This window comes from Penicillium taxi (genome assembly GCF_028828555.1).
Source record: "Penicillium taxi strain IBT 34144 chromosome Unknown utg000003l_segment0_segment0, whole genome shotgun sequence".
NCBI classification, from domain to species: domain Eukaryota; kingdom Fungi; phylum Ascomycota; class Eurotiomycetes; order Eurotiales; family Aspergillaceae; genus Penicillium; species Penicillium taxi.
The window spans coordinates 391548-407489 of NW_026643205.1; the positions used below are offsets into that span (position 1 = coordinate 391548).

The 15942-nt window shown below is 46.5% G+C and overlaps 3 protein-coding genes across 3 annotated transcripts; 1 reads left to right on the forward strand and 2 right to left on the reverse strand.

Annotated features, from left to right (window-relative positions):
* Positions 1-221: 221 nt before the first annotated feature.
* On the forward strand, positions 222-2330 carry N7495_003629 (uncharacterized protein; the record flags this gene model as incomplete). Its single annotated transcript, XM_057206280.1, has 3 exons — positions 222-378; positions 490-2130; positions 2239-2330. The coding sequence occupies 3 exons, from the start codon at positions 222-224 to the stop codon at positions 2328-2330; spliced, it is 1890 nt and encodes a 629-aa protein (XP_057063960.1).
* A 9163-nt stretch (positions 2331-11493) lies between these two features.
* Positions 11494-11844, reverse strand: N7495_003630 (uncharacterized protein; the record flags this gene model as incomplete). Its single annotated transcript, XM_057206281.1, has 1 exon — positions 11494-11844. The coding sequence occupies one exon, from the start codon at positions 11842-11844 to the stop codon at positions 11494-11496; it is 351 nt and encodes a 116-aa protein (XP_057063961.1).
* A 2236-nt stretch (positions 11845-14080) lies between these two features.
* On the reverse strand, positions 14081-15557 carry mpkA (mitogen-activated serine/threonine-protein kinase SLT2; the record flags this gene model as incomplete). Its single annotated transcript, XM_057206282.1, has 5 exons — positions 14081-14712; positions 14768-15082; positions 15135-15201; positions 15252-15384; positions 15445-15557. The coding sequence occupies 5 exons, from the start codon at positions 15555-15557 to the stop codon at positions 14081-14083; spliced, it is 1260 nt and encodes a 419-aa protein (XP_057063962.1).
* Positions 15558-15942: the final 385 nt, after the last annotated feature.

The following is a 15942-nucleotide window of genomic DNA, read 5'->3' on the forward strand; positions in this document are numbered from 1 at the left end:
GCGAAACGACTAAAAATATTTGTTGCTAGGCCTCTCTAGGTAGAATACGTACTCTTCAGGCCGCAGCCATTAGAATTAAATAAGGCATATGGCCCACTGCCGACTGGACCCGCTGTTTACATTGTCCCTCACCTTACCCCGTCTTGCAAAATCTATCACTCTTTTCCCTCAACATTGTCTGACTCTTTCGGCTGGCGCATCGCAGGCGTTGCCAGTTTGTCATGTCTAAGGTTGAAGTGCCTCAAGGCCCAGTCGAGGCTCGATCACTTTCGTCGATCACTGCCATCGCATCCAATCCTCCCGCCTACCCACGCAATCCCACACACGAGAAGCTCGACCCGTTGGTGTTATATATCGTGCGCGTGCCAGGAAGTCAAGGTACGCTTGATGAGATCCCCCGCACTTAAGGGAACTTCAGGAATCTCACCCCGGCTTATCGCGCTTAAGAGGTACTAAGATAAGATGGGCTAACTCGCGCTATGACTACAGATATATTCCTTTCACCCGTCAAACCAGCTACCAAGTCGAGTATCTCGGCTGAAGCTATCAATGCCTCACTTTACTATCTACATGTTGCGACGCCCGAGGATGAGGCGCTGGTAGAAAAACTCCAGCAAGAGCGCGAGGCAGAGGCGCAGCAACGGAGGGAAGCTGGCGAGGATGATCTTGAGTTCTCGCGAATGAATCGCGTCCGCCGGAAGCCTGTTGGGGGAATGGAGTCGGCGCAGGATGATGCAACCGGCTTGACTCAGAACCCTATCGCATCTCAAGCTCCTTTAAATCCAGCACTTGCTAGGTCATTATCGCGACGACCTGTCCCTCTACCTGCTATGCCTCAGGTTTCTGCTGAGAATATGTCCTTTTCTGGGACACCGGTAGCGAAGCCACAGAGCCTCGAACAAGCCAAAAATTTTAGGAATCACTCAAGAACCAGGAGTGCAGATAACCAACAGCACCCGCTGCCTGCTCTTCCCCCCAGCGAGGAGCCATGGCATCAACCATCTGAGGATCAACCAATAAAGACTAGCAGGTGGAAGGAGAGGTTCGATACTATGTCAGCTGGCCGTCACAGTCTCGATTCTAACAGGCCACCACCGCCTCGATTACCTCCTCGTATGCCGCAGAGCCGTACGAACTCACCTCCAAGATCGTCTCAAAGACCAAAAACTGCGCAGAACAACAATGCAGGCTTCCATATCACGCTCATTCGACGCGACCCCGCGTCTGGTACGCAATGGAACGTCGCAACGATATCCACCCCGAGCGCAGACCGCAATTCTATTGATATTGATATTTCTACGCCGGGATACAACAGATTTGCCGGGTCAAATGAGACCATCTCACTGGCAAGCTTAGCAGCCAATCTTCCTGCGGGGATGATTCGCACTTCTGGGCCTTTTGTAACACCTTCAGTAGCACCTGAAAGACCAACCGAACAAGCAGCAACCGGCCCACGGAAATTCCACAGGCAACTCTGTGTCTCGAAACCTCTCGACGAATTAGGAATGCCTATAGACTATGGCAACGGCTACTCGCACGATGGCTCCAAGCTGAAAAGCGGCTACTACGTCTTTAAATCCCCGTGGAATGGCATCTGCACTTTCTCTAGCGGCGTCAACGGCCGCAGTCTAAAGTGCAAACACATGATACCCAGACACAGCCCGGTTAACGCAGAGAGCGAACCAAATCCCGCAGTGACAGTAGCGGAAATCCGATTCAACCTCCCTTTGCAGGCAGCTAACCTCCACTACCACGCCGCACGAACCAATCTCTCCCATACAAATCCCACCTTTACACACGACGGCCCCACTCAAGACCAAAACCCAAGCTCAAAACGTACATCCCTGTCCCAAATGCTTAACCCAAATACCTACTCCCGACCCCGTTCCCACACAGGGCCTGGTACTCCTTTCACCTCATCTGAAACTCATCGTCACTTCGACCCATCAGCTATCCTCCGCAAAACATCCCTGCGGGCAAGTCGCTTCGCACGCCAGAACCAACTGCCCGGTCACCGTCGCAGTACCAGTACTAGCAGTGGTGGACCTGATTCGGATGAGGACAGGATGGACATGTCACTTGCGAGGGAACTAGCAGGAGGAGGATACCGAGGCTCTTCAGCTAAGCTAGGTGAGATCAAACGAAACTCGAGCTGCAAGATATGACAAGCACTTGACATAGGACTTTGCCGCATCTCAGGCTCCTCCAGAGAATGAATCTCACTAACAATTTCTATAGGAAAGCTTTTAGTGCAAGAGGAGGGCATTAAGATGCTTGATTTGGTGGTTTCGGCGTCTATGGCAGTCTGGTGGCGCGGTTATTATTATTGATCTGGGAGCGCACATATGCAGCAGTGCCTTTCTCGTCTTCTCTGTATTTCTTTTAGCATTTCTTCCGGCCTTTCCTTTTTGGCAATATTTTTGAGCTTACCATACCATATTTCATCTGCATTGTAAGACCAGGAGCGTTGTGCCTATATTTGAGCCTTTTGCTTCAGTCTCTTTTATTGATATCAATATTAAACATGGTCATGCCATGTATAACCTAAGGCAAATTAACTAGTACTGGGTCTAAACATTACCCGGGCCCATATCTGGTGTAACAGTGTTTAATAAAGATGGCACATAGAGAAACTTACCTTCAGGGATACCTATCCCACTCTTCTCATAATATCATGAGTCTCTACCTAGGCATCTGTAGCAGATTTCCTTTCCACGGTGGGGCTTTCCTAAAACAGCTACCGCCGCTTTAATGAGGACGCTCAGAATCAAGCTCAGTAAATTTCAGTCCGGGCTCAGCCTCATCACGTGACAGAGCACTGAGGCCGAATGAACGCTCAGTGACTACTCAGTGAGCGTGATTGGCTGCTGCTTACTCAGAGATCGATCAGTGCCATCTATTGAGCACTCAGTCCTTTCTCATAAAGGGCTCGGAGGGCAATGTCCCAGATGATTCATCGGAGTGACGCGTCTGAACTTGAATCATTCAACATTGGATTCGAGATCCGCGTTTCGAACGTAGAATCTACACACTTCTACCACAATCCTAGCAGACTACCGTAGCATTCGGAAAATTTAGTATCCTTCTCTCCCTTTTTTGCAAATTCACTTTTATCAATAAATTCCATCTATGTAATTTGATTTTCAGCCTTCTCTTTTAGCGCCTTGGTAAGACTTCAGGCTGAATCTCCAATGCCAATTCAAAAACGCAACCTAGCAGAGGCTATCTTTGCCAGGGGCTATAATTTCACTGTCACAACTCTGCTTGCCCTGCTCGGCCGTCCATAGACCTTTGAACTACGATCCTACATGATTTATCAATTCCAATGGCGAGTCCTTTTCCACAAGTACACCTTCTTCCATAACCATAACCTGATCAAAGTCTTTGATCACATCAAGCAGATGACTAACCATAATTACAGTGTAACCTTCGAATTCCTGCGATATAATCTTCTGAATGGTTTTCTGCGTCTCCCGGTCTGTGCTACTATTGACCTCGTCAAGGATTAGGACACCACCACCACGTTGCGGCTGTACTAAAGAAGATCTTAACTCCAAGTAATTTTCCCTAAACTCAGCATTCAGTAGACGAGAACGAATTCGCCGACGCATAACCGCTCTGGCAAAACTAAATAGCTGTTTCTGGCCTTAGCTTAATATGTCGGCAGTCAGTCCGGCGTCAATACCTCTATAACTAGACATAGATGCCTAAAGTTCTGTCATCTTGAGCACATGCTGGCACTCATCTTCCCCGATTTTGTTGAATGAATTGAGGTTCTTTTTGAATGAAGTGCCATCAGTAAAAAATGTCGGATCCTGGGGTACTATGATTATACGCTCGCGCAAAGTAGAGCGATCCATTCTCAGGAGGGAGGCATCATCGATGATCAAGTCGCCCTTATATATAGAAAGTGGATCTAAGAGGCGTAGAAGAAGGAGGATGATAGAAGACTTACCACTATTAATAAACATAAATATCTAGATCAGGCTATACTAATGTTTGAATATCATATATAGGTTTTAAAATCATATTCCTGTTCTTCTATTAATTACTACCTTCTGGCTAGCTTCGATTATGAATATACGGTTCCGTAGAGCAAGATTTCCCGATTTTGCTATATCTATAGCCAGTTCTGCACCATAGTATGTTGCAGAAATATTTTGGACTTGAATTTTGCCTTTCTCTGTGTAACAGGTTGAATCCTGGTGAACTATCACGTGGTTGTACCACGTGACCCACCAACCGCATACCTCACGATTCCACCCCGAATTGTTCACGTTCTTCAAGGATTTTGTAAACAGCATGTGCCTAGCTAGTTCTGAATTTAAGATTAGCTTTAGCCCTTCACATACAAAATCCTTCCTCTAACGAGAGTAAAACCCACGACCGACGATAAGAAAAGCGCTCTCAGAAAGTATCTGATCGAGCCACATACGACAGACGAACGAATCGCTCTCGGAAAGAATCCGATCGAGCATACCAACGAATACGAAAAGCTCTTAGAAAGTATCTAGTTGAGCATCCTACAAACGAATTGAAGACGGAAAGCATCCGATTCAAACACGAGAAGAAAACGAATATCTTCATCATCATGGCTGCAAGCGAACCGTCGAGCCCACCCGAGTGGGCCAGGACGTTGATGCAGCACATCAGTCAGACAAGTATTAGTACCGATGAGAGAATTAGAAGACTCGAAGAATTAGTGGTTCGGTCCCAGGAGCGGGCCGCTCCCGAACCACCCACGGAACCACAAGGGATACCAATCGAATCAACCAGCGATAATAACCAGAGTCGACGACCTCGCCCTCGTCTCCCCGACCCCGCGATGTATGCAGGAAACATCTCTGATTGGCCAACCTGGAGAATCTCGATAGAGAACAAATTGCTAGTAGACGGAGCTGCCATCGGTACCCCACAAGAGCAATTCCTCTATACATTTTCCCGCCTAGAGAAAATGGCCGCCAAGAACACCGGAACGTTTGTGAAGACACAACGAAGCGAAGGCAACCCGTATATGCTTCTGGAATATCTTGAGAGGATGTATGGAGACCCTAACGCTCGATCACGAGCAGCTCGGCGTCTACATCAGCTTAAACAGAAGCCCGACCAGCCTTTTTCACGATTCCTTCCCCAGTTAGAAAGAGAGCTCGCAGATGCTGGTGCAACCGAATGGCACGACGAAGCAAAACGACAACTCTTACTAAACGCTCTTAACGAAGATATGACGAATTCGCTTATGAATCGTGGTGTTCCCTATGATTTTATAGGTCTTATCACACGGCTCCACGAAATCGACACTGATAGCGAGACACTGAATATCGCATTAGGCAGACGCCAGTTATCCACTCGCCAGCGAATCCAAAGAGATCAATCAACCATAGCCACAGAGGATAGGATGGACTGGACTCCAACAGTAAACACGAACACCACACAGACGAATTCGTCCCGATTCGTGAACGAAAAGGGACAGGTTCGTAAAGAGGATCAACATCTCGTGGGAAAACGTGCAAAATGGGTCGAGAAAGAAGAACTCCAACGTCGCCGTACAGAAAAGAGATGTCTACGATGTGGTCGAGATAACTGTTGGCAAAGTATATGCCCTTTACTGCCCGCACGGAATCCGAACCAAGTAGTGGTACGGAATGCAGTAGTCGAAGAACCAAGATCGAGCCACCCCCGAAGAAGGGAGTATTCGCCAGCGATCGAAGAAGATGAAGCGGAGAATGATTCGGGAAAAGATTAGCTCCTGCACTAAACCGCGAGCAGGAGCAGAAGGGGGTTGAGAAGCTGCTAAAGAAAGAGGCGTCATTCTATGTCGATGCTAGAGTTAATGGAATTCAATTCGCGAAGACTTTAGTAGACAACGGAAGCGATAGCTATGCATCTATCAGCGGACACCTAGCGCAATCTCTTAACCTTCCGCGTATCCCGATTCCACCGCGAATCCTGAACGGAGTCATCAAGAATCAAGGACGGATCACTCAGGCCACATACTTCGATCTTGATGTTAATGGACTACAACAGCAGAAAGTCTTTGCCTACATCATTCCAAGACAGTCAGACGAAATGATACTTGGGACGCCTTGGTTAAAAGATGTCGACGGAGTTTACGCTGCGAAACGAGGGTATTTAGATATCCATTCGAGAAATGGAGAGCGCATTCGTTGTTGGAACCGTATCGACCCGTCAATCGGTCCAATAAAAGTAAAGAGATTGAAAGTACAGCAATCATCTGCGGGAGAAATCAAAGAACTATTCGATAGCGTTTCGTCGCCGGACCACCTCCGAATAGCCAAAGTGACTATGGACGATATCGACAAGGCGCTGCAACCTAAGAAATTCACCGATCCGAGAGCTAAACTTCCCCCACAATATCTCCCTTGGTTAGATGTTTTTAGCCAGGAGAAAGCAGACAAGCTTCCGAGCCATCGCCCAGGGATCGATCATAAGATACCCTTGACACGCGATGGAAATGGTAACGAATCGACACCACCTCATGGGCCATTATATGGAATGAATAGAGAAGAGCTATTAGTTCTACGAAAAACTCTTACCGATCTACTGGGAAAAGGATTCATACGAGTCAGCAAATCGCCAGCAGCTTCACCGGTGTTATTAGTACGAAAACCTGGTGGAGGCATCCGATTCTGTGTCGATTATAGAGGGTTAAACTCCATAACCATCAAGGACCGTTACCCCCTACCTCTGATTCAAGAAACACTACGAAACATGTCGAAGGCTCGCTGGTTTACCAAACTCGATATCATAGCGGCTTTCCATAAGATCAGAATGCAGGAAGGCGAAGAATGGAAGACAGCGTTTCGAACACGATACGGGCTCTATGAGTGGCTAGTTACACCTTTTGGCCTGACTGGCGCTCCCGCAACCTTCCAACGGTATATCAATGAAGTTCTACGCGAATTTCTCGACGAGTTTGTGTCAGCATATGTGGACGATATCATTATTTACTCCGACGGATCGATCACGGATCATAGACGAAAAGTACGCGAGGTGCTCCAGAAGCTAAGAGATGCTGGACTTCAATGCGATATCGAGAAATCTGAATTTGAACAGAGCTCTGTGAAATACCTAGGGTTCATCATACGAGCTGGAGAAGGTCTATGTGTAGACCCGAAGAAAGTTGAAGCCATTAAGCTATGGGAAGCACCTACTAATATCCGAGAAGTACGTGGTTTTGTTGGATTCGCTAACTTCTACCGGACGTTTATACCACGATTCGCAGATGTCTCTGCACCATTGGTGCAGTTGACAAAGAAAGATACGATATTTAAATGGGACAAGGAGAAACAAGAATCATTCGAGACCCTAAAGGACCTCTTTATCTCTGCACCAATATTGGCTCATTTCCGAGAAGACACCGAAACAATAGTGGAAACAGACGCATCTGGATGGGCGACAGGAGCAGTCTTATCACAAAGACAAGAAGATGGGACACTAAGACCATGCGCCTATCTCTCGCGTAAGTTCTCACCTGCAGAGACCAATTATATGATACACGATAAGGAATTACTCGCTATCATCCATGCGCTACGGGAATGGAAGCCAGAGCTGAAGATGGTCCCGCGATTCGTGGTCTTAACGGACCACAAAAATCTACGATACTTTCATAAGGCGCAGGATCTAAGCGAACGACAAATGAGATGGGCAGACATCCTGGCCGAATTCGACTTTGAGCTACGATATCGACCCGGGAAACAGGCGATCCAACCAGATGCTCTATCCCGGCGAGGACAAGACGAACCTAAAGGAATCTCTGATGAGAGGCTCACGAATCGTTTCCGGAAACTCTTCGAATCAGTAACAATCCGTAACAATAGCACTGAACCAAGTCCACCTTTAGACTTTGATATACCAGTGGCGATGTTTGAAGAAGCAGAAACGCAGGAAGCATGGAATAACGCGCGGAAGGAAGATCAAATATACCAGCAGTTCGCACTCGCACTTGAAAAGGGAGACCGACGAATCCCTGCCGAATCGAACCTGAAAATAAGCCTATCCGAGTGTGACTTAGATGAACGAAATCTTCTACGCTTTAGGAAAAGGACATGGATTCCAGACAACGAACCACTACGCACAACCTTGATCCAGAAGGTCCATGATTCCTACACGACTGGACATCCAGGACGGGACGCAACCTATACGATACTGGCCCGTAGATTCTTTTGGCCAGGAATGACGAACGATGTACGGAGATTCTTAAGGAATTGCACCATTTGCGGACGAAACACGATTTGGAGAGATTCGAAGCAAGGCCTACTTAAACCGTTACCGATTCCACAACGAATCTGGGCCGAACTATCCATGGATTTCATCACAGAACTTCCACCCACTGGGAAAGAAAGAGCGACGAATTGTCTAGTAATTACTGATCGGCTATCTAAAGGAGTGATCCTAATAGATATGCATAGTATTACTGCGGAAAGCGTCGCAGATGTCTTTATGAAGCATATTTATATGCATCATGGTTTACCGATAGCGATCACTAGTGACCGCGGCCCACAGTTCGTAGGGGGGTTCTGGCGAATCGTGTGCGAAAAGCTAAAGATTCGACGCCGATTATCTACCGCATTCCACCCCCAAACTGATGGAGCTACGGAACGCGCAAATCAAGAAGTCGAACGAATTCTACGCGCCTTTACTACGTACGCACAGGACGACTGGGCAAGTTTACTACCTATCGTAGCCATGGCGATCAATAACCGAGACGCAACCTCTACTGGACTATCTCCATTCTTCTTCACACACGGATACCATGTCGATCCAGTCGAAGTGATAGAAGTCCAAGCAGAGAAAGGACCAGAGATCGCAGCGGAAACGTTCACGAACCGGCTACAAGACGCCACCGATTGGGCAAATGCAGCGATGGCTATCGCCCAAGAACGCCAACAGGAACAAGCGAATCGTTCAAGACGAGCCGCTCCAGTCTATAATATCAACGATAAAGTATGGCTAAACCTACGGAATGTACGCACGATACGGCCTTCAAAGAAACTAGACTGGCTTCACGCCAAATACACAGTTCTAGAAGTGCCATCCTCTCATACAGTGAAGCTGGATGTGCCAAGCGGCATACATCCTGTCTTCCATGTTGAGTTAATAAGACCCGCGGCAACGGACCCGTTACCGTCACAAATCGTGGACGATTCGCAACCGCCTCCGCTGTTAGTCGAAGGAGATCTGGAATACGAAATTGAAGAGATCCTACAAGCAAGGACGCGAAAAATTGGACGTGGATCGCGGAGGGAAGCATTAGTGAAATGGCGAGGATACGCAGAACTGACATGGGAACCTATCGACGCAATGGAAAACTGCACAGCTCTCGACACCTTTGAACTACGATACGGACCAATTACGACTTCGAATGGACCCCGGAAAACAGGAGAATAGGAGGGGGGTATTGTAACAGGTTGAATCCTGGTGAACTATCACGTGGTTGTACCACGTGACCCACCAACCGCATACCTCACGATTCCACCCCGAATTGTTCACGTTCTTCAAGGATTTTGTAAACAGCATGTGCCTAGCTAGTTCTGAATTTAAGATTAGCTTTAGCCCTTCACACTCTGGCCATAAAGCTGGTAGGCGAATATCCTCACCGGGTAGATCTTCTGGAAGAGTTTGCTCGCTAAAAGATTTTAAACGAGAAACAGCGCCTATTAAAGTTTCTAACAAAGTATATATTTGCATAAGACTCAATAGAGTCTTACCTAGGCTCATGATTGACACCATACTCGCACCTATAAAGCTAGTGCTTAGGCGAAGTTATGTAGTAAGAACAACTACTAGTAATGTAATTACTGCTACTATAGTATTAAGTATAAAAGTAAGACATCGCTATATCATGCTTAGTAGATAAATAGGGCGCTATTAGACATGTTCATTGGGTTGGGTAAACCCATACCCAACCCAACCCAACCCACAATGGGCTGGGTATGGGTCAGAAATTTTACCCAAAACCCATATGGGTTGGGTATGGGTTTGAAGTAAAACCCACACCCAGCCCATAAACCCATCTTTTTGCCAAGACTTTTATTTCACGTGATATTTGTCACCTAGTTAGTACTAGATTGAGGCAAAAATTAGGCACTAAGACACTAATTACCCTAATTTAGTTTAGGTTGAGGCGAAAATCAGGCATTAAGGCATCAAAAATACCCATATGGGACCCATACCCAACCCATACCCACGTGGGTTGGGTTGGGTATGGGTATGGGTTTACCTTACCCCTGATGGGTTGGGTATGGGTATGAATTTTGACCCATACCCAACCCATGCACATGTCTAGGCGCTATAATATATTGAGTAGGTTATTATTAATAGAAATGGAATTTTCTGTCTAATCAAAGGCTCTAATAGTAGCCAAATCCTTGATTATATCAAGAAAATGGGTACTAAATCCCACAAAAATTAGCAACTAACTTTATTATTCTGACTAGTGTAGATCTTACTAGAGCGGACTCTTGGCCTCTAAGTCTAAGAGTCGGATTTGACGGGACGTGCGAAGGTAGAATCTCTGAACCACATAGAGAATCAAGATGACGAAGGGATAAGTGATGATAATATAGGGAGATGATGTTACAGCAACTACAGCTCCTCCTATGGCAATCCAGGTCTGCAAGGACGTATTTGTCGCTCGCTTAGCGAGCGTAGCTAGCTAATCGCTCGTTACTGAGAACGGTGAGCTCCAACGAACCACTACTCAACACCGTAGACAAACCACCAAGTGTAGTGGTCTCTACAGTACTGAATATTGTGGTTGTTGTGAAGTCTGCTTTTTCATTGATGAAAGAACTAGCTACTTATAGTACATGGGCGCCCCTCTGCCCTGGACGAATGTCAACATTCGTCCGAGACAGAAGAGACGGTGAAGACGGGACATTACTGTCGCGAATGCACATCGCTCAAGGGTGTCGTTTGCGATGAATGCATATCGTTCAAGGATGCCGTGATATACTAATCCAGTTCCGGAGTCGCTGTCTCGGCAGAAGCTATTTCGGCCGAAATACTTTCCGTCTGTTGATGGCCTTGTTTCTCGGCTGTCGCAACAGTATTAATTAAGGCCTATGGAAGCTCCCCGTCGAGAAGTATCATATCTTGGGAGAATAAATTGGTCACAGTTCCGGTTTCAGTTTAAGAAAAGAAGCTTAGCGGCACGGAAACAACTATACATAGAGCGGTCTCATATAGACGGAACCCAGAATTACGAATAATCAATATCAAGCTAATCAGTGCCTCACCTAGTATTGTAGTCAAGGCCAGGACTTGGAGTAGGGCATATATACCAATATAGAGAGATCTGGGTCTGTTGAAAGAGTCTGAGCTCTAATAGCTCAACCATATCATAGGGAAATTGAAGAGGAACCCGCAAATTATACTTAAAGAGAGGAATACAGTCAGCCAGAAAGCACCGATATTTCGGCCATAGTGTGCAAAAACGGTCGAGTCGCCCATAGCTCTGTTTGATGCACCGATTTAGGGTTCAGCCATGGATGACTCCTCGCTTTTGGTACTACAGAGAGGTGATTCTGCTCGAATCTGAACTTCGGTCTCGATTTTGGACTGTCTAACGACTGTTGAACTAGGAATGTCGTGGACATCAGCTCGGATGCCAAGACCAAAGACATATTGCTGATTTGCGACAAGTTCATGAAAGCGACCTTGCTCCACAACTGTGCCATTACTTCCGAGTACAACTATATGGTCAGCAAATGGAAGGTACTTGACGGCATGTGTGCTAAGAAGAACAACCGTCTCTCTTCCTTTGAGTATGCCCGAGGGGCCAAACACGTTGTAGAAAATTTGCTCTTCGGTCTTGATTGCCATCAAAAATTGAGAGCATTTGATCGGGTTCCATTCTTCTTAATTGCAATTTACAATAATGAAAAGCCATCGGGGTTACTCTCGGACGGGCTCTTCGCCAAATCTTCTTCTTCCAAGGTTATTTATTGCCACATCACCCCCAAGGTTGCCTTCCACTCCAGATTCTTTCCATCGTTCATCCTTAGCGAGCTAGGACACCCAGGCTACATAGGTGGTTACTGCAGTTCTCATGACTAGTAGAGCGGGTGCACCATATATAAGTGCAGTAACCCAGTTCTATCCAAAATGGCTCCAAATTGTGAGAAGATCACCTTTAGTCAAGCATAAAAACAGCCGTCTATCAGCTTCAAGTTTAATTCCCACCACTGGTTTCATCATCAGCTGAAACATGTCACAGCAAGAATATCAACGGCCCTTCTGCATTATTTTTGAATTGCAAACATGTTATTTGTCAAAAAGAGTCAGTCAACCTACAATCTAGACCTCATCTCCTGCATGAAGCTCTGCCCAAAACGACGAGAACGAGCAGCTTGTCCGTCCCTTCTGCATCAGTTGCAGGCTATTCTAGATGCAGGCAGGTCTCACCCCTCAATTACACCATTACCACAGCTTTGAGGATGGTACATTGGGCCTCAGAGATCGTCAACTATACCAATCTAGGAATTTATCATCAAGGGCATCCTGATCTAGGTGAAAATTCCCACTGTCCGCAGAATAGCGAACACCAATCGGGTTGTTGACCATGACACTAACGTCTTCCCCAGGCTGGCAGATACCATGATTCCAAAAGATAGGCATTCAGCTCATCTTTACTGATCTGTACCTGGACATCAGCTATCACTTCGCTTTCATTCTCCCGTCACCCTCCTTCTCATTTTCACTTCAGTTTCACTAATTCGATTTCCAGCCCAATTCACTCATCAACCAGAAGTATATCTTCAGGCTTTGGATCAGAGCTTAGATTCTTCTACATTCTTCCACACTCTCAATTTACTGAATCATCACTCCATCAAATACGACTGATCACCAACATCATTACTTCACTTCCACCTAAAACAACGCATGAGGCTGCTGTTTACCACTACTCCTGGAATGACGCGCGTCATTTAGATTTGGATATTCACCAAAACAACAACGCAATGACTCTTCCAATAGAGTGGCTCAATAAACGGGCCTCAAAAGATGCTTTTTCTGTATACATCAGCAGAATGGACCCAATTTGTTTTGTACTAATTGTTCAAGTATAACGAACACAGATACTTGATGCAGAGAATAAGAGCACCAGGATCGCAGCAAACCCCTCCAAAAAATGTCAATGAGCAGCAATGCGGAAATTCAATTTGTACTGTGGACAACGAGAGTCAACGAGAAATTACAGAATCACATCATGCATGGTGACTCTTGGATGACAGGGGAAATATTAGGAGAAGCCATGTACTACTCATGTACTACTACTGCAAGCGCACCTGTCTATGTCTCGGATATGTGATGGCAGAATCTATCTCGCATATGTCGAGTATTAGAAGCCTGATTCGCTGAACCTTGGAACACAAGAGCATCACATCTCTCCCAGTAACGAACTTCCGATGAACAATATTGATCACCCCATCCCCCAGAGCCTTTTGTTCATGCTGCTCCGTTTCCAGTCTATTTTAGCCGTTGTGGCGAACGATCCCTCGCACTCTTGACCCTCGGATTACTCGTCTGGGCATTACCGCGGCATTCAAGGCTAAGTTGAGAAAGCTACATTTGAACTGGTGCGTACTGATTAGACCTTTTGGTCTCAATTTACATATATTTTTAAATTACTGTTTCTTTAATCTTACCATGACAAAAACTCCTTTTTCCAATACTTTTTATTCATGCCAAATCTCCTCCCATTTTGTGGCATTGATTATGCCTAGAAACCATCTATCTATTGCTAGACCCGAAAAAGTCGGATTGAATGGCCCAAATGAAGGCAATGCTAAAATTCAGACTCGCGTCCAATCCAAAAAAAAAATAACCCATAAGATCCGATACGACAAAGAACACGCATATGACAGATGGTAGGATAGAAAAAATAACGTGGAAAAGAGGGAGACTGAAGCGGATATTATTCAAGTGATTGAGAGAAATAACCCTTGAATAATCCGGCTTTCGTCTTGGAGGTATCTCTTTGCTAAATAATGAAATTGATGGAGAAACTTCATTGGTACCTCATTTAAAGTCGGCGCAATGAAAGGATTTGGAAACAAGATTAGTGGTGGTCCATGCCGCGCTGCAGCGAAGACTCCAGGTCATTAGAATGACCACCACCAATCGAGGCCTCCTGAGGCTTCGGTTCCTCGGCTTTCCAGGGAGCCTGCTGGTTGTCGGGGATGGGAACATTGGTCTGCTGGGCCATTTGCTGCTGCTGGATAGATTGGGACTGGCTTCCTTGACGAACTGTCTGGCGGAAGCGAATAACCTCATCAAGGATCATCTTGCGCATATCCTGGACGTCGTCAACGATCTCGAACTGGAAGTCGAAGGTTGTGGGGCATGTTGGCTCGTCAGAGGCATCGTGCCAGATGTGCAGGTAGGGGTGTTCGAGGGCTTCCTCGACTGAAATACGCGACGAAGGGTCAAAGGCCAGCATACGGTCCAGCAGGTCCAGAGCGTCGGGGTTGGCGTTCGGGAACAGGCGCTGGAAGGAGATTTTGGGCATGAATGGTAGGTTGCGGACGTAGTCCTGGGCGCGGGGAGATCCAATGCGCGCGAGGGTCTCCTCGTTGGGTGTTCCCAGGTAGTGCAAGATCTGGTTCAGCTGGTCGACGTAGTCGCGACCCTTGAAGAATGGTCGTCCACCTAGAAGCTCAGCAAGAATACATCCCACAGACCAGACATCAACTGTAGATAGTTAGCTTTGACGTTCTTGTAGGGTTTGTAGAAATCATCAACGTACTAGCTTTGGTGTAGCTCTGGAAGCTCAGCATGATTTCGGGTGCACGGTACCATCTTGTGGCAACGTACTCGGTCATGTAACCAGCATTTTCTTCGGGATCGATAGAGAATCCACGGGCCAAGCCGAAATCACAGATCTTCAGCTCGCAGTCGGCATTGACGAGCAAGTTTCCCGGTTTCAAGTCTCGATGCAGCACGTTAGCGGAGTGAATATACTTGAGACCACAAAGAATCTGATAGATGAAGGACTGGAAATGCGCGTCGGTCAAAGGCTGGCCGGACCGGATGATAGCCGCCAAGTCACATTCCATCAATTCTATTAAAGTGTCAGACCAAGTCTGCAATTAATGCAATATTGCAGCGCTCACCCTCATAGAGATATGTTTCGTTGAAGTTATCCGGGCGGGGAATGTCCATATCGTAGAGGCATGTAATCTGTGCGTGTGAGCGGGGCACAATCAACAAAGGCGTAAATATCCACGTACATTGCGATGACCACGGAAGTGCTGGAGCAGCTTAATCTCGCGCAAAGCTCGCTTGGCGAGGATCTTCTTGCTAAAGACATTGGTGACTTTCTTGATGGCTACGCCTTCGCCAGTCTGGGAGTTGGTTGCAGCGCTATAATAGACAAAACGTCAGACCCACGTGGACTTTGTGACGGGGTCTCAAAGAACATACCAGACAATACCATATGCACCTTGACCTAGCTCCTTGGTGACAGTGTAGTGTTCGCTCACGATAAAGTCCTGGTTGAAGACCTTGAAGACCCTGCGACCTTGTAAATCAGCCATGGCGGGATGTCGGGAATAACAACGCGATTGGAGGGGAGAAGGTATTGAGTGAATTCAACGAAAGTAAGGGTGAGAAACAGCCCAAAAAGATGAGGAAGAAGATAGAAGCTGAAAAGGGGAGAAACAGTTCGAGGTGAGATGGAAAAGCAAAGCCCCGCAGTGTCCGATCACCCGGCGGGTTTAAATGAGGCCACCACTTGCGCCCTGGTACTTTTAATATATGGAAGATAAGAGAATACTCAAGCAAAGAAACGTGATCAAAGAAATTGAGTAAAAAAAATAGAAGTAGGAAAAGGGAAGAAAGGACAGAAAGTAGAAGTAAAGAGGTGAAACGGTTGGAGGATGCCTAATCAACAAATGTGACATTCCGAGCTTTGTTCTTCAA